The sequence below is a fragment of the Budorcas taxicolor genome, chromosome 6, assembly GCF_023091745.1.
Source record: "Budorcas taxicolor isolate Tak-1 chromosome 6, Takin1.1, whole genome shotgun sequence".
NCBI classification, from domain to species: Eukaryota; Metazoa; Chordata; class Mammalia; order Artiodactyla; family Bovidae; genus Budorcas; species Budorcas taxicolor.
The window spans coordinates 71,679,564-71,699,458 of NC_068915.1; the positions used below are offsets into that span (position 1 = coordinate 71,679,564).

At 35.2% G+C, this 19,895-nt stretch overlaps 1 protein-coding gene across 1 annotated transcript in view; it reads left to right on the top strand.

Annotated features, from left to right (window-relative positions):
- The window catches only part of EXOC1 (exocyst complex component 1), a 54,440-nt gene that overhangs the window by 23,670 nt on the left and 10,875 nt on the right, over positions 1–19,895 (top strand). The window contains exons 11-17 of the mRNA XM_052641966.1: positions 2,228–2,377; positions 8,841–8,946; positions 12,988–13,032; positions 14,312–14,475; positions 15,043–15,150; positions 16,525–16,601; positions 17,116–17,344. Coding sequence (XP_052497926.1) covers positions 2,228–2,377; positions 8,841–8,946; positions 12,988–13,032; positions 14,312–14,475; positions 15,043–15,150; positions 16,525–16,601; positions 17,116–17,344 — 879 coding nt within the window. The remainder of the gene's footprint in view (positions 1–2,227; positions 2,378–8,840; positions 8,947–12,987; positions 13,033–14,311; positions 14,476–15,042; positions 15,151–16,524; positions 16,602–17,115; positions 17,345–19,895) is intronic.

Here is a 19,895-nt window from a genome sequence, read left to right on the forward strand (position 1 = left end):
GTTTATATATTAATTATAGTCTAAATCCTTTGTTGTCACTTCAGTATCCTTCACAGCATCTTCACTAGGAGTAGATTCTATTTCAAGAGACCAGTTTCTTTGTTCATCCGTAAGAAACAGTTTCTCATCCATTAAAAAATCTGTTACATGAGATTATAATCAGTCACGTCTTTAGACTCCACTTCTAATTCTGGTTCTCCTGCTTTCTACCACATCTATAGTTACTTCCTGTACTGAAGTCTTAAACACCTCAAAGTCATTCATGAGGGCTGGAATCAGCTTCTTCCAAAACTCCTGTTAATGTTGATATTTTGACCGCTTCTCATGAATCACAGTGTTCTTAATGGCATCTAGAATGGCCAGTCCTTTTCAAAAGGTTTTCAGTTATCGTTACTAACTTATCTATAATAAGAAACTTTAAACAATGTCTTGATTTTTAAAGTATATAAAGAGTCAAATTCTTAGCACAATTGAGTTCTAGATATGATAGTTATCTATATTATTGATTGAATGAAGCAATTTAAGTATTTGATTTTCCTCCTTCCTATATGTATTTTGGAACCATTTTCTCTAAAATCTTTCTGTTAACACTAACGATATTTAATATATCTTAACAGTCTGAAGGTAATGATGTTCTTTATATCAGTGAATTTTCAGGTGATGGTGATCTGAAACTGCTACTTGCAGTAGAAAGCTTTGAATAATAGTAGATGTAAAAGAGCTTTGTAAACTGTGAAATTCTCTATAAATGTTGATTCTTCCATTTTGCAGAAGAGATGAAGGTTTTTAATTGAAGAGCTTTCCTGACATTAAATTAAATAATATAACTTAACATTCAGTGACCTGAGCAAACAGCTATTGAAGAACATAAACCATGATTTTGAGTCTTGAATCATTGAAAAAATTAATTAGGAAGAGTGAGATAATGGAAATATATCTAATATTATTATTGATAAGGGCAGAATATTTGAAAAACATTTATCAGCAATAATAAGTTTGTCAAATACTCCTTCCTTTTAGTCAGTGTAACTTAGTTAAGACACATTTTGGAGACATTAACAGACTTAAAACTAATCTCTATCTGTGTACAGTATCTGATATCTGTGGTTCAGTGGAATCTCGGTCATCCTGATGTGGCAAACATTTCTGAAATGTAATGTTTGTATTGACCTTCAGCAGTTTTTGAGTCTGGTTAAAATGATTTTGTTTGGCATGTTTTTAAAAGAAAACAGAAGTGAGACTCACGCGACTCAGGTTCAGATTCTAGCCTTCCTCCTGTGTGACCTGTGTAAATCACTTAACCCTTTGAATTTCAGTTTGTTCTACTGGATCAACTGATCTGCTGGATCCATACACTCTAAAACAAAGTCAGGATGCATCGTCTGTCTCAGGCTGTTTGAAAACTTACTAATTTATATAAGTCATGTCAAGGATTAAAAACAAAATTATATAGTTGCTTGTTTAGCAAATTAATGGAAAAATTAAAATTACTTTATTATTATTAGGGATTATTAGGGCTTCCTGGGTGGCTCAGTGGTAAAGAATCCACCTGCAGTGCAGAAGACATAGGTTCAGTTCCTGGGTGGGGAAGATCCCCTGGAGGAGGAAATGGCAACCTACACCAGTATTCTTGCTGGGAAATCCCATGGACAGAGGAGCCTGGCAGGCTTATAGTCTATAGGGTTCACAAAGAACAGGACATTACCCAGCAACTGAGCACCAAGTGCTGTCCTGGAAAGCCCAGGAAATAGTCATCTGTAGTCCTTCCTAGTTCTGAAATTCTGTATCCTGTGTATTTTCATCTGCTGTTTTAAATACTGTAGACTCTAATGGAAATATCATAGATGTAATTAATTTGTTTTGAGTGACTTCCCCTGTTTGGTGGGTATTTCTTAGTAACAGTTCATATCATGATATTTATTTGCTTAGTAAATTGTAAAATGATAGGGGAGAGGTAAACTTGATTAAAACATTCATTCTCAGCTACTTTAAAAGATAAAATGAGTCGATTTATCAGAGAGTCATTCTTGTGTGTTTATGACTATTTTATGGTGGTGGTGTTCAGTTTGTATACACGCATGATAAAGACAAGTAAGTACTCAGTTCTTATATTTCTATGTTCTGTTGTTTTTGCTTGGCCATGCTTGATCATTATTAAGGATATTTAGTTACAACAATGTTTCTTTATACTGACAGTGATATTTATGTACTTATTTATTCACTCTAGGGTCATGATCAGAGTTCAACTCTTGCTCAGCACTCTATTGAACTGACTTTACCTAATCATCATCCATTTCATAGAGACTTACTCCGATATGCCAAACTGATGGAGTGGCTAAAGAGTACCGATTATCGAAAATATGAGGGACTAACAAAGGTATGAATTTGACGTCAGTTACTCACTGAGTATAGAGCATTATCTTTTAGAATCAAGAGGTCATGTGTTCCATTCCACAAGTGACATTTGAAACACTCTTGTATGTTCTTAGAAAAGCAGCAAGTAGTTGAATTTCTGGGAGAACATTTATTTTATTTACTTGGATGGAGCATAGCTATATTTTGAACTTCAATATAGTATTGGGCTGTACTGCAGCTTGAAGCATCATTCAGTTTAGTTAAATTGTTATTTTCTGAGTTTCTTTATGTGCCGTATAAAAACTAGAGAGTATGAAGATGTTTTCAGTGAGGCATTTGCTTTCTTAGAATCTGTAATCTGCTCTTTTAAGCACATGCAGTATGCCTCTTTATTAAACAAACATTCCACTGTTCCAGGCACATAGAAACATAGATATTTCTGTTCCTGATTGTGGAACACACTAGCTGGAAAAATTGGATTATCATATTATGGTACATCTCTTTGTCAGTCACCAGATTTTCACTGTGTGCCTCTTTTGTACTCACTGTAATCCATATATAAGAATAAGAAGTGGCTCCCACATATGCTCGTACTTCCAGAGAGCATCAGGTCTGCCGGGGAAGAGCAATTATACTTAAAACAGCCGGCCATAGTTAAGTGCTAAACTGGAAATGAGTTTAAATGTATAGCCGGTTAGAGAAAGGAAATTCATGACCTGAAGCCACAGGAGAAAACTTCATAGAAAACACTGGATTTGCCCCTTTTCCCGGGATTTTAAGAAGGCCAGGCTGACTGAAGCTGAAATTCCATATTCTAGAAGAGTGAGAAGTTAGGTTAAAAAATCTGAGCTGTGAGTCCTAACAGCATTCTTCACACATAGGAAAAGACTTGATAGGGGAAACTAATTAAGAACCTAATATAATAATGAACTGAAATGAAATCTTGAACGAGGAGGATGATAGTAGGAATAGAGATTATAAATCACAAGAGAGAATCCGAAAACAAGGGACAGGATGGTGCCAGACTTGTGAGACGTAGAGCTTAGAACAGTGATAAATACCACTTGGGCTTCCCAAGTGGTGCAATGATAAAAAAAAATCCACCTTTCAATGTAGGAGATGCAGGTTTGATCCCTGGGTTGGAAAGATCCCCTGGAGAAGGAAATGGCAACCCACTCCAGTATTCTTGCCTGGAGAATCCCATGGACAGAGGAGCCTGGTGGCCACAGTCCATTGGATCACAAAGAGTTGGACATGACTGAGTGACTGAGCACACACATACACACAGATGTCCACAGTTGGACAGGAGAAGAGTCATTCATACATTCACTGAGCAAATGAATTGAGCATCTGTTGTGTGCTAACACTGTTGTATGTGCTAAAGATAACAGCACTGAAGAAAATAGGCGAACACTTGACTGTTCAGAGTACCTATTCTAGTGGAGAAGGAGCAACACAAAAGTCAATTTCGTAGTCTGCTAGAAGGTACTGCTGAGAGCTCTAGAGAAAATAAAGCAGGGAATGCTAGGACATCAGAAAGGTTGCAGTTTCAAAAAGAATGGTCAGAGAAGGCAACATTTGAGCACAAATTTTAAAGGTAAGTAGGGGTGAGCAGTGGGAATTTCCGAGGAAAACTCTCCCAGCACAGCACATGTGCCCCAAGGCAAGAGCAACCTGGAGCACTGGAGGAGCAACCAGGAGGCAGTTGTGGTGGGAGCACAGTGAGCCAGGTTCAGGATGAGAAGGGCGGGTGTGAGAGGTGAGGTGCGGTGGGGCAGGGCAGATCTGGAAGGGGCTGTGCGCCATTGTTAAGAATTTGGTTTTTGCTTCCAGAGAGATGAGGGATGGGTGTTGATGGGCTTTGAGTAGCAGAATGACATGATCTCACTCATTTAATAAATGCCCATTGAAGCAGGAGCCCATGGGTTCAGTACTCTATTGATGTGGTATATTCTGGTTTGTTTTGAGTCAGCAGAATTCTGATTTGGAGATAGCTTCAGTTCAGTTCAGTTCAGTCGCTCAGTCGTGTCTGACTCTATAGCTTACAGAATAATATTTGTGTGACTGGAATCTTTGCCTTCTGAAGTTTTAAGAGGATTAAAACTGTATTTTGAATAATTAAATATTGTTACATCTTCAGAGTTTTGTGCCAACAAATGCTTTGTCCCCTAGTGAATATTCAAATGAGTAAAATAATCAATAAGCTTTTTGCCTGATTGTGTTCTCAGTGAGTATTATTGCCCTATCTTCATATATATGTATCATTCATGAATATAATTTAAAGTGAAGAAGCAAGACAGTAGCCAGTCTAGCACTGAATTATGGGCTCATTCTCTGCTCACAGTATATTTTCAATTGACAATATTGATGTGCTTTTTAAAATGAAATTATCTTATTTCCAAGGAATCTTACTTTATCTTGTGTTTAAACTTGTGACAGACCATGCAGTTTTATGCCTGATAATCTAATTTGGTTGCTCAAGTGTTTTCAAAAATAGGAATTTTATTAATATGACAAAGAAAGGAATGAAAGGAAATGGAAAGAAAGGAATGAAAAAAAAGAACCTGACAAATCAGTGTTTCTTTGGTAAGAAATAATAATTAAATCCAGATACTATTTATACTTCATACTTCTCAGGTAGCATGTGGTAAAGAACTCACCTGCCAATGCAGGAGACGTAGGAGATTCAGGTTCAGTCCCTGGTTTGGGAATGTCCCCTGGAGAAGGAAATGGCAAGCCACTCCAATATTCTTGCCTGGAGAATTCCATGGACAGAGGAGCCTGGTGAGCTATATAGTCCATAGGGTTGCAGAGAGTTGAACCCAATTGAAGTGACTTAGCACTCACTTTTGTACTTGGTTAGTTGTACCCAGCTCACACTTTTTGGCAGGACCAGGAAAAGCTTGTCCTCATTTCTTTAGGGATAAGAATAACTAGGCTCTGCCCCAACTCTACTTATGGCTGAATCTAAGCAAACCCCTGATAGGGTATATTAGAGCCTAAGGAAAATAGTGGTGCGTTGGACATGTAATGAGCTCGGCTGCCCAGAATCCCTTCTCCCTAGCTGGGGCTCTGAGTTAGGCATGTAGAGCGGTTGATCAGGAAGATGGTCTGTCCATGTTTAGGTAGGAACGATCTTTCCTCTCCTAATAGTCCCCTGAGGCTGACAGTCTTGAAGACTGCTCAGACATCGTCTCTCAGCCTCAGTCCCATATTTGTAAATATAGAAAATAAAACATGGTGTTATCTGTAAAACTCTACAGTGAGCACAAAATAAAGTTGGAAATACTGCCCGAGATAACAGTAGTTAAACTCAAGATAGTTGGATTTTAAGTTAGGTGCTGTATACAGGGTGCTAAAAAAAAAATACGTACTATGAGAAACATCTTTCTGAATTTAGTAAATGAATGAACTGAGAGTCACACCTGACTGTGGCCTTTCCCACCCCTGAGTTTGTTGAGAACCTGGGGGAAGGTATTGAGTCATTTGAATTGTATTGAAAAAGAAGGTGATTTTCGGTAGTCTGCTCAAATCACTGTTTTCAAAATAGCAAAATAGCTGTTTTGAGACTGTTTAAATTGCTTGGGTAATAGTGTGCACTTAATTTGGGTATTGGAATGCAGTTTGTTATATTGAGTGAGTTGAGTGGAAATCTAATGAAGATTTTATGAATTATAAGTTGGTCAGTCATTTACATTGATTTCCAGTGATCAGTGTTTTTGTGAGAATTTAAAATTCAAAGAATGAGATGCTGAAAAAGTGAAATAGCTCAATGAAATAGAAATAATTTTAGGGTCTGTTTAACTTTAGATTTGCTTTTAAAGTTACACACAAAGAACACAGGAAAAAATTTCCTATTTAACTTTCCTTACGGAGAATCTGTGGGAAATGTATGTGGCATACAAATTGGAATAAGCAGGCTCTATATTATGTTTCATCCAAAAATATTTTATGAAGACATATCTATTTATAAAATATCTAAATATACCTTATATCTAATATATATTTTATATATTTATAAAATATCTTAAAAAATCAATAATGAACTATGAGTCAGTATACAAATAATTTAAATGATATACCTTTGAAAGTTACATCTGATGTTTAAAGCAAAGTAAACTGTTATAAAACTGAATGTGTTTGAAATTGAAGTGTAGATTCCATGATAAATTTAAAAGAATAACTAGGCATAGGAGTTTTTCTGCTGTGGATTTATTTAAATTTAGTGAAACTCTACATAAGGCATTTAACATAGGGTTTGGAAAAATACATGGCCTCCCACTGTTGAATCTTTCGAGAGGGTATAAAATATTTTTGTATGACAGTAAGCATATATGATGAGGGAATGAGTTTGCCTGTTAAATAATAGATGTTTTCACTTGAATTAGAATAAATTTTGTTTTTTAAAAATAGATTATTTGATTATGAAAACTGTAAGATGTAGTAATTAAATTCTTATGAAGTGAAGTCGCTCAGTCGTGTCTGACTCTGCGATCCTGTGGACTGTAGACTACCAGGCTTCTCCATCCATGGGATTCTCCAGGCAAGAATACTGGAGTGGGTTACTATTTCCTTCTCCAGGGGATCTTCCTGACCCAGAGGTTGAACCTGAGTGTCCCGCATTGCAGGCAGATGCTTTAACCTCTGAGCCACCAGGGAAGCCCTAAATTCTTACGAAAGTAACCTATTTTGGGTTAATTTAATGCCCCATGCTGGCAAGGTATGGTAAAACTCAGTGTACTGCTTCAATGTCATTGATACTGTCTATTGGTATAATAATTTTTAAAACAGCATGGCAATATGGAGGAAAAGTTAAAAGATTCCCTTACTCTTTGGCACTGTAATTTTACCCTTAGGAAATTATTCCAAGGAAGCAGTTCATTAGAGATGAAAAGCTTATTGTAACATTGTCTATCACAGCAAAACATCGAAACCGCTTAAGTAGTCTGTGTTAAGAGGATGGTTTACTAAATTATGAACATCAACAGAGTGTAATACTGTGCAGTCATTAGTGTATGACACTGGAAAAGCCTGATTGTGCTGACCCAAACACCCTATATAGTATGAATGCAGCTATATTTAAAATACATGAAAGGTAATGTGTAAATTACCATTGGATCACTGAAAAAGCAAGAGAGTTCCAGAAAAACATCTACTGCTGTTTTATTGACTACGCCAAAGCCTTTGACTGTGTGGATCACCATAAACTATGGAAAATTCTTCAAGAGGTAGGAATAGCAGACCACCTTATTTGCCTCCTGAGAAATTTGTATCAGGTCAAGAAGCAACAGTTAGAACTGGACATGGAACAACAGACTGGTTCCAAATCAGGAAAGGAGTATGTCAAGGTTGTATATTGTCACCCTGCTTATTTAACTTATATGCAGAGTACATCATGTGAAATGCTGGGCTGGATGAAGCACAAACTGAAATCAGGATTGCCGGGAGAAATATCAGTAACCTCAGATACGCAGATGACACCATCCTTATGGCAGAAAGCAAAGAACTAAAGAGCCTCTTGATGAAAGTGAGAGAGGAGAGTGAAAAAGTTGGCTTAAAACTCAACATTCAGAAAACTAAGATCATGGCATCCGGGCCCATCTCTTTATGGCAAATAGATGGGGAGACAACAGAAACAGTGAGATACTTTATTTTTGGGGGGCTCCAAAATCACTGCAGATGGTGACTGCAGCCATGAAATTAAAAGAGGTTTGCTCCTTGGGAGAAAAGCTATGACCAACCTAGACAGCATATTAAAAAACTGAGACATTTCTTTGCCAACAAAGGTCCATCTAGTCAAAGCTATGGTTTTTCCAGTAGTCATGTACGGATGTGAGAGTTGGACTATAAAGAAAGCTGAGCACCAAAGAATTGATGCTTTTGAACTGTGGTGTTGGAGAAGACTCTTGAGAGTCCCTTGGACAGCAAGGAGATCCAACCAGTCAATCCTAAAGGAAATCAGTCCTGAATATTCATTGGAAGGACTGATGCTGAAACTGAAACTCCAATATTTTGGCCACCTGATGCAAAGAAGTGACTCATTGGAAAAGACCCTGATGCTGGGGAAGACTGAAGGCAGGAGGAGAAGGGGATGATGGAATATGAGATGGTTGGATGGCGTCACCAACTCAATGGACATGTTTGAGCAGACTGTGGGAGTTGGTGATGGACAGGGAAGCCTGGCGTGCTGCAGTCCATGGGGTTGCAAAGAGTCGGACATGACTGAGCGATTGACCTGAATTGAATGTATAAAAGTGAAAATGTGAGTGTGATTATTCAACTTCATATTTTTATAAATTGTTAATATTATGATGCCAGTTCAGTTTTTTTAAAAGACGGAAAATAGCCTTCTTGTGTCCTATGAAATGCATCAAATATTTTAAGACCACAAAATTCAAAACAAGCACAAAGGATATGAGGGGATTGAGAAATGGAAATTGCTATATTTGTTTTATTAATGAGTATGTGTTGTTTTTACTTTTAAGAATTACATGGATTATTTATCACGACTCTATGAGAGAGAAATTAAAGATTTCTTTGAAGTTGCAAAGATCAAGATGACTGGCACAACTAAAGAAAGCAAGAAGTTTGGTAAGCTTAGGCACCTCAGTCCCCTTATTTTCTTTCTATTCTATTAAAAATTGTTTTATTTGTGACAAATAATTTTAAGACTTTTTAGGCAATGTGGAAGGAGATACAATAGAATTAATAAAAGAATAAATTTAATGCGTTGGTTTGATTTATAGGTTTTTCATGGAACAAGTTTGTCTCTAAATACTTTTACTAATTAAAATTCTACAGCATGTGAATTTGACAGCAATAAATACATGTCATGTCTAATAAAAGTACAGTGCACCTCATATCCGCAAATGCGGAACCCATAAATATGGAGGACCAACTATGAGACTTGAGCATCCATGGATTTTGATATCCATGACAGGTGCTGGAACCAACCCTGCACAGATACCAGGGACAACTGTATATAGTCATAGAAGAAGCAGTTGGCCAGAAAATGAAGTGCAGCTGGTAGAGAAAGTACTAGATTAAGAGACACATGTTGGAAGTTCAGTTTCTGATTTCCTAAAAGACCTTTTATAACAGTTGGAGGCAAGTCTGTGATCTCTTAAGTCATTGCACTCCACAGGGAGGTAAAAGTGATTCCTAGCTTCTTACTTCTCACTGGCTATTTTGAATCAAAAAGAAAGTTTCTAAGTGTTTTCTCCCCTGTGAAGGGGCTATAAAAATGTCACCGAAATTTCTCCTGTAATTATACTTTATTTTTCTGAAGAGTTATTTTTGAAACAAGAGGCTTTTTTGTTGCTTCTAAATATGTTAGGTAAACAAAAAACTTGATTTAAAAGGATAACCAGTGAAAGTATCAAGTTGCAAGGAAATGATTTGCCGAGGCCACATTCTGCTCTTGCATGTACCCATCTCTGGACTTCTTTTTGGATGGAGTTCTGTGCCTATTGGAGTCAAAACCTGGCCTTAAATGGCTACAGTGTGTCCTCTGTGTCTGCATAGTTCCCCTTTAGAACCATGAGTTTAGCATTTACTTGTTGAAAGGAGCCTGTGCCCTGATTGAAATTGATAGCTCATCTTTCCATTCTTTTCTTTAGGACAAAGAAGACTATCTTTAGTAGTGGGTAATTATTTTGTGATTCACTGGTTTGTGGTTTTTGTTTTTTTTTTAATACAACACTAATATATTGGTGATACTAGTTCAGATTTTTTAAATGGTTTGAATCTGTGTATTATACTTCGATAAAGATACTGATAAAAATATTGGGACAATAGGCTTTTGGAAACAGAAATGCTAACTCATCCTAAAGGTTAATTGTTCTTAAACAGTGTGTTTATATCCTTGTTAATGTTTCACCATGGATATGTTAAATCAATTTTTCTTTTTAGTAAACAACATATTAATACAGTTACATGTTTAATGTTTTCATTTGGTATATTTGTCATCACTTGTTACTGCAGTAAAAGGGAAGTCTTTCTAAAACTACCTCCTTGGGAGGTTATTAATGCCATTATCATAATATTAATTTATCAAGCCTAAGATTCTCACTGAGATAAATGACATAATTGAAATATAATTTAAATCAAGTACAATAGTATCTTAATGGTATCATTGCATTAACCTAAAACCTTGATTTTTTTTTCTTATCCCTTGAAGTTCTTAAATTATCTCGTTAAAAAATTTTTAATTAACCTAAGACAAGTTTAGAAGATACTTTTAAAACAGGGTTAAAATTACATCTTTCATATGTATCTATTATACCTAATAAGGAATAGGAGAGTAACCAAAAAATTATAGTTTCTATTACTATGATGTTATCAGTTATAAGAAAAGAAAAACTAAATAATAAACAGAATTCAGAGCTTAAAAACTATTTTGTTCATCTTTGAAAATGTAACTTGTTGGTCAACTTTTAAAAATAAATTTCAAGTTAAATACAAATGACTTCAGAAGTTCTAAATAGGTAGAATGTAAACTTTTTAAAGATACTTTTTCAAGGATTCAAACTACGCTTAAATCAGTTCTTAATAGTAATTACAATTAAAAGAGAAACCTAAAATTTGGGGAAGATAACTTTTCAATGGATCAAAATTAAGTAATTAGGAATAAAATTTAAATTTGTTTTGTTTTTCCCTTGCTCTGAAAATGCTGCATTGTAGATACTAATAAGAATAGAAAGTCAGATTGAATGTATTTTACAAAAGGAAATTGTGTAGACAAAATATAGTTGTAGAGATTCAGGGGAAGTCTCTCTTTTTGAACCATTCTTTACTCAAGTCTTTAACATCTACTTAGTTCAGATAATTTAAAATAATGTTAAAATGCCAGTAAACTACTTTTTCTTTGTGGTAAGGTTTTTATAAAGTCTTTGCCTTTTTTAGATCAGAAGGTTTACCCTGATATCTTCAGAGGTGTGGAATTGTCCCCCCAAGATTATTTGTTTTATTTTTCTTTTGTGTTCCTCAGATGTACTTAATGAAAAGACAGGCAAAGGATATTTAGTAATAATTTTTTAAATCGCTCATTTTTTTCTTTCTACTACTAAGATAAGACACACATGTATTAGTTGAGCCTATTTACATAATAACTTCCTTATCTTTATTAATCCAAAACTTAAAAAATTATATGCCAAAAACATTTTTTTTTAGTGTTTCTCCACTAAATTAAGAAACGTTGTTGATTCCAAAGGGAGTCTTGAACACAAAACTAAATTCAGTCCTGACTGGAAGATTCATTCAGTAAATGTTTATTAATTACCTTATATGATAAGCACTGCCCAGTACTGAGAATGCAGCAATGAGCAAAGACCCTACCCTCTTAATGCTTATACTCTAGCAGAAGTTGTTTAAGGATATTTAAAATTTACCGGAATATTGTTACTTCTTGCTGATAAATAATACAGACTTTTTTATGAGCCCAAATAGGGCACTGGTAGTATTTATTAACTACTTTAAAAAAAGAAAAATATATGCAGCATTAGGCTTTGCTCTGAAACTGGTGAACTTAGTAGAGTGACACCTTAAGGCCACCAGAAGGTACTGTTCAGATTGGCCAGCTAGTGGCTCCAGCGCATCCCTCCCTACTGGTCGCTATAATGTCCAGCCTTATCATTTCATATTCCTTTAAACTTCAGGCAGACAAGGCTAGGAAGATTTACATGTTTTTGCTGTGGCAAATTAGTAGTTTATACTCAAGCTTTTGCCTGGCGATAGCAGCTATCACTATCCCTGTTTGGCACGAGTTGACACATTGTTTTCTATTTCTTAAATATTTCTAGAGTTATATCCATTAATTTTCTCTTTTATTTTGTAATTTCTTTCTTTGCCTTTCAAATTAGCTTCTCATTTGGGTTGAGAATGTTTCACAAGACGATCTCTACAATTGATCTAACAAATACTAAAGAGAGGTTTTAGATAAAGGAAATACCAGATGACCCTGAAAGAGCTCCAGTTCCCAATTAGACCTCTTCCCTCAGCTTTACCCATCTCCCAATAATTAGTATTTTGATACATATGTTTTATTCTCAGTATTCACAGAGCCTGTTAAGTTACTAAATAGTTTAGCTTATTATTCTAAAATGGTTTTAAAACCCCACTCATAATTTTTTATCAGAGGGAGTATAAAATTATTTAGTACAGTGGAGATTCCTTCCAAGAGCTTTCAGTGAATACAGGATTGTTAATGCATTTAATGTTTAAATGTGCAACTTCATTCTATAAAATTTTCACTGTATTAAATTATTTACTTGAACTCTGTTTTCTTCAGAAATCAGAACTTGCAAATATAGTCTTTAAATTTAAGTACATCAGCTTAGGAGACTTAAAACATCATTTAAAAGTGTGGGGGAGGTTTACAAATGTAGATATTTTTACTGAATATTTGCATAAAATAGTACATTAAAAGACTAGTAAAGTCTTTTCTCTCATGTAATTTCTCAAGCAGTAGCTGACCAACTAAACATACGTTGCATCTCTCGTTACTTGATGCTCATGGTTCTTTGCATGTGTCTTTTAAACTAGAGCTTTAACTTCCTCTTGTGCATGGTTTGTGCAAATTGCAGTTTATTAACTTGTCTTTGTCTTTGATGCTTGCAACCTAATACATCACAGCTACACTGCCTCGAAAAGAAAGTGCTGTCAAACAGGAAACAGAGAGTGAGTATGCTTAGTGTATTAGTAGGTATTCTCAATGCATGTTTGTTTAATGTCTAGAAATTAGTTATTTATCTTGAAAAAAGTTACACCAGAAATATTGATTGCTCTGGGTTGCCAGGTATTGATGAAAGAAAACCAACAGAAGGGAAGTGGTATGACTGTATCCAAGAAATATGTAATATGGTTAAACATGTATGGTGGGTAGTCAGAAATTTATAAAAAGTCTTAACCATTATACTTTTTTTTCAGGCTGTGTTTAGAAACTATAAAATTTCTTGTATGTGTGGTCAGATTTTGCATAATGAAACCAAAGTTTGTCCCTAGCTAACTATATATCATATTTTTTATTACTTATTTTATTATTTGTCCCTTCTGACCATCAGCGAATAATACAGGTTAGCTAAGAAATAGTCAAGAAGAATAAAAATGCTTTACTGTTTAAATTTAATTCTGAATAAAAATATCACATTTTCATGTAAAAATAGAATCCTTTAATTATTTGATGTATGTAGGATATTTTCCAGACATATTGTTCTCATTTTTCCTCATGGCTATGATAGATCCCTGTGTTTATACCTAAACTCAGATGTCCCATATTAATATAGTTAATAATGTATGTGTTATATTTTAGTTGTATTTTAAATACAACAAATATTCAGGGTTTTTTTTTTCTCTTTTCATTTTGTTTAGTTTTTAAAAGAACTTTAATCAGTTTACTTGCTGAAAAAACAAGAGTGTCTGAGTTCAGGAATGTATTAAGTTGAGTCATGTATAATTGACATTTGTAGTAGGGCAAGAATAATTGAGTGTTGGTAGTTTCATATGGTTCAGCCTAATGTGTTGATTTAATGTAGAGGCAAATAATATTGGAATATAGCAGTTTTTTTCTAGAAATACAATCATCATGTTAGCTAGTATTCTAGGGGGTCAGTGACTTTCATCCATAGTCATGTCTTCTGAGTGGAAAAGAAATCCTCATCTACTTTAGAAAAATCATCAGGCAACTGTGATGAGACTGGGCAGGGCACAATGTGATCTATAAGATCCCTTTCAATCTTATTCTCTGATTCTGTATGGTTTCACCTATCATTACATATGCTCAGAAGAAGAATACAAATCTTAATGAAAGAGAAAGACTGTACATCCTTTTCATATAGTAGAGTTGTGCCCTAACTAATATGAGCCCCAGAAGACCAGGACAGTAGAAAAGAGCCCTGATTTATGCCATGGATCTTTTATTCATGAAGGTCACAACTTTTAAAGTTTTATCATTTCTTAGGTCTTCATGGAAGTTCCGGGAAATTAACTGGATCTACTTCTAGTCTAAATAAACTCAGTGTTCAGAGTTCAGGGAATCGCAGATCTCAGTCATCTTCCTTGCTGGATATGGGAAACATGTCGGCCTCTGATCTCGATGTTGCGGACAGAACCAAATTTGATAAGGTAAAATAAAATAACACATGTTTCTTAAACATTACTGTCAGTTTTCTAGCACCAGTTTGTTATTGCTTTCATTGTGTTCAAAGATTTGGGCTGTATTGACTCTTTTAATTAACCATGTCTTACTTTCCATTTCTGAATCTAAAAAAACAAAATACCGGTCAAATGGCAACTGAAATGTGATTCATCAATTAAATGACATAACAGCTTTATTAAAATTTGTTATAAATCATAAAGAGCTTGCATTGTCAGTCCAGTTATTTGAGTGACTACAAAGAGGAAACAACTTTTATGAAGCTAAATTGTTTAAATAAAAAGTTTTATCGCTATGTTCCTCTTTCCAGATTCCAAGTGAATAATTGTTGTCAGTTTTGTTTTAGGTATGTTCTGACCCTGTTATGCCTCATTAATACTGCACTGTCCTGTCAATCTTGGAAGTATTTGTTTGGGGGATTCCATTTAGAGTATAGATAAAGCTTCCCTGGTTGCTGCCAAAAAGTGATTAAATGTGGAATGTTATTTTTAAGCGTTTTGTTCAGTTCTTCGTAGGATCATTTTGGTTTTCTTCAGATCTTTGAACAGGTACTGAGTGAACTGGAGCCTCTGTGTCTGGCAGAACAAGACTTCATAAGTAAATTTTTCAAACTACAGCAACATCAGAGTATGCCTGGAACTGTGGTATGGGTGACATTTATTTATTAGCTCATATTTATGATCTATATCATAATCAGCCTAATCAGTATGTTGTCATAATGTTCAGTATCAGAACAGAAAGAATTTACGTTGTAAGGATTTTTAAAATAATTTTTATCATACAAGATAATAAAAAAAGGGATAGAGTTTGGACATCTAATCTAATATTCTAGACTATCTTAGGCCTAAACATTCTCCAAATTGATGAGTGGGGGAAATGTCTGAGTTTACTTGGCAAAAAATATTTTTAAAAAGCAAATGTATTGTTTTAGTGATCAAGAAAAATAGAATTTAAAAAATTTAAAAATGATGTTTTAATATATATTTGTTGTTATTTAGTCGCTAAGTCGTGTCCGACTCTTTGCGACCCCGTGGACTGTAACCCACCAGGTTTTTCTATCCATGGGATTTCCCAGGCAAGAATACTAGAGTGGATTGCCAGTTCCTTCACCAGGGGATCTTCCCAACCCAGGAATTGAACCCGTGGCTCCTGCATTGGCAGGCAGATTTCTTTACCGCTAAGCCACCAGGGAAGCCCCTGTGGTCTTAAAAAATAAATGAAAGCAAGAAAGAAAAAAATGGTGAGGCCTCAAATCAGAATCTTTCTTATGGCTTTCTTACTCTGAGACCTTAAACTAATTATTTAATCCCTATTTTTCCTCATCTGTGTAATGGGTATAATAATGCCTATTGAACATGACTCTCTGGTGGCATAAATGTAACAAAATAAAATGAGACATTTGCTGGAGTATCTTAAAGAACTTAAAAGCACAATGCAAATCGAATGGTTTTTTTAAAATTGAGATGATCTTTAAAAGAACCAACATATACAAACAGTCCTCAAATGACTGAGAAATTAAGTCTTTCAAATGGTTAGAGGATTTGTTCCTGTAGATGGTATTGCTAGTAAATTTGTTAGTTTCTGTAAGAACTTCTGACAGTATTTTTTATGCTTGAGTTTTATTAGAATGATTAATTTTATTAGAGTGATTTTAATTTTCAAAATTCTCCCTTGAACATGTTCCTAGATGTTTTCAGCTTTTTATTAAGTTGCCCTCTCATTCCTACACTCCCTCTGAGTCTCCTCTACCTTTCTCTCCCACCCCACCCCGCCAAATGTCCTCACACACAAACACAACTTCTCATTCTCGGATAAAATCTAAAAACAAAGCTTTTCCTGAACATTCTGAAACAACATATTAAATTATATAATTTCATTGATGATACTACCTTTAAAAATCATTCTCATAATATATTCTCTCCTAAGAATTTTAAGACCAAGCAGGCTATTGCTATATAAACTAAACTAGTCAATTTGTTAGTCTTTTATTATGTAAAGTACCTGAATAATTTTTGCAGACGGAAGCAGAGGACACAGATGGAGGAACTTTGTCACGGCAACATAATGCTGGCACACCACTGCCTGTTTCATCTGAGTATGTGCTTGCTACTATCTGTTGTTTATTGTGAAAAATAAACTTTCAATTGAGCAGAAAGGAATACCTGCCCAGTGAGGGTCCAGATTCCTGTCCACAACTGACAACACTCAGAGCACCTATCTGTGTGCCCAGTGTCTTACGGAACATCTCAGTGAAGTAAAATTGGTGCTGTTTATGGCTGTTCGGCTTTTCTTTGCTCTTGTAAATGCACAAATGCAGTCAATTTTGATGTCTGCTGGTAGGAAGTAGCATTTGAATTGTAGTATATTTCTCAGAAATCACAAAGCACATTTCAGGACCCAGTTCTACAAAGGACAATGTTATTTTGAGTGATAAAATGCAACCTCAAAAAATATGTTTATATTGGAAACCATTCTAGAATAATTAACTATTTGGACATTGTTAGTTAAAATGTCAAATTTTAGTCATTTGTGTATACTGAGGGGATTAAAGTTAAAGGTGAATACACCTGAAGCTTGTAATAACTTTTCTGTTTTGTATTTCGGAACAGGAAGGATATGATCCGCCAAATGATGATTAAAATATTTCGCTGCATTGAGCCAGAACTGAACAACTTGATTGCATTAGGAGACAAAATTGATAGCTTTAACTCCCTTTACATGCTAGTCAAAATGAGTCATCATGTGTGGACTGCACAAAACGTGGACCCTGCTTCTTTTCTGAGTACTACATTGGGAAATGTTTTGGTGACTGTCAAAAGGAACTTTGACAAATGTATTGTAAGTTGGGTTTTTTTTTTTCCTCCAATAACTTAGAACTCTTAACCATTGCAAAATATCTGTGTTGTGTGTGTGTGTGTATGTGTGTATTTAAAATATTTCCAGCTTTCCACCAGGGGATCTACTATTCATATTCCCCAAGCCTTGAAGCAAGTTATTGGCTGCAATATACAGGAGCAGGGTTAGCTGGATGGTGCTGTGCCAAGTAGAGTCCCATCTACAGTGAATCATGGCAAGTTCAGAAGTAGCTGACATAGAGGCAGCAGTTATTACAGTTGAGATCCTCTAAGTAACTGAAATCCCAGTTGACTGATTAGTGACCACAGATTTAATGAAACAACTGAAACCTGAATTTATTGTTTCTCTTCTTTTAACGTATTACAATAGGATAATTACTATTTGGATTATTTTAATTGATTAAAGTATTTTTTTAGTTTAATAGCTTTAATCATATTACCTTAAGAATAAGTTGTTCTTATGAGAACTTTTGGCAGTTATCATTTTTCTCCTTCTAATAGGAAAAAAATCACTAACTTTATTTTTTCTGTTAGGTTTTGGTAAGCTCATAGATATGAACAGGATTGGACCAGGTTCTAAAAAGAGTTTCATTTTATTAATGTATTTAGTATTAATATGTAAAAGTAGATATTTATCATCTGAATTATTCTACTGTGTAACCTTTAAGTTAAATCCAGTGCTTGAATAGCCGTAGAATAATGAGTGAGTGAAAGTCGCTCAGTCATGTTTGAGTCTTTGTGACCCCATGGTCAGTAGCTTGCCAGACTCCTCTGTCCATGGAATTATCCAAGTAAGAATACTGGAGTGGGTAGCCATTCCCTCCAGGGAATCTTCCCAACCCAGGGATCGAACCCAGGTCTCTCGCTTTGCAGGCAGATTCTTTACCGGCTGAGCCACCAGGGAAGCCCATAGAATAATGAGAGAATAATAAAAATATTAAGGGTAATTAAAATCCACATCATCTTTTATACTTTTTAAAAATAATATTTACTGATCTCTGAAATTTTAAAAGCCATCCGTAGAAACTTAAATGTCACCTCAACACCCTCCTTCCCCACCAAATGACTGCACTGGCATTTGAAATACTATGAAATTTGGCCACTTATCCTCTTCCCTGCCCAGCTTTCTTCATAAGTGATGATAAACCTCTAAGGTCTGATTGTAAGCTGATAGCCAAAAGGAAAATAAAGAATTACTAAAGTCTAAGATAATGAGTCCCATGTGACATAGAATAAGAATAGGTAGAACACTAATCATGAGAACACTATACATTTTTAGAATATGAAGATTTTGTTACTCTTACCAGTAAAATAAAACTATTATATAAAACTTTAATATAATACCTCTCAATCCACTTGAATGTAATTATTAAAAGTGTAAGATGTAATAGTATCAGGTAGATGTAGGCATGGGCTCAAATGAAGTGCTTAGCACATTGCCTGGTACAGAATCAGAGCTTGTAACTGATCACTTGTAATGGTGATGATGACAGTAATGAAAGTGAAAGTGAAGTCTCTTGGTCACGTCCAACTCTTTGCGACCCCATGGGCTGTGGCCTACCACGCTCCTCCGTCCATGGGATTTTCCAGGCAAGAGTACTGGAGTGGGTTGCCATTTGCTTCCCCAGAGGATCATCCTGACCTAGGGATCGAACCCGAGTTTCCCACATTGTAGGCAGATGCTTTACCATCTGAGTCACCAGGGAATAACAGTAGTAATTAATAATAGTTCGCTGAAGAATGTTCATGTTACTCTCAAAACTGGAAAGTGAAGAAATTTAGTAAAATTTACCTAGACAAAGGTATAAAGTCATGTTTTTTCCTAAATTGCATGTATTTCTAAAAGCTTTACCTTTTGTCACTAAAGGGAGAAGGATGGTTCCTTCTGTTCGTTGTCATCAATGTTCCTTATTTTAACTCAAGTCTTTTCACAGTGTCCAGTCAGTTGTGCGTGCTCAGTTAAGTGTTACGTGTTTTGGTACTTGGGACAAGATCTGGACCTAAGGCATACCTTGAAAAAGTAGTGAATGGTTCTGTGTGTATTGAACCAAAGAATGAATGTCAGACGACTGCAGAAAGTGAAATAGATAGCATCTGAGTTTAGTACTTTCATCTGGTGGCCAAGCCCAAAGTGTTCTTCAAGGAACAGGGCTAAAAAGATTAGCCTACCAAGAACTAGAGATAAAATTAGAAACATATCAAGTACTACCAAGCTGGACACTGCACTCCAGTACATTTCTTACCTGAATTTACTTTGCTTTTCAGAAGTCCTCACACTATAGTGATGTGGTTTTGTACCCTTTAACCTTTGAAAATGATATGATTTAGGTGTCTCTTCCTCATTGTATATTCTTGCCTTCTTTGTCATAGATTAATTAAACATATAATGATGGGTTTATTTCTGGGTACTCTGTTCCATTGATCTACATGTCTGTTTTTGTACCAGTACCATATTGTTTGATGACTATAACTTTGTAGTATAGTTTGAAATCAGGGAGCATAATACCTCCTATTTTGTTCTTCTTTCTTGAGCT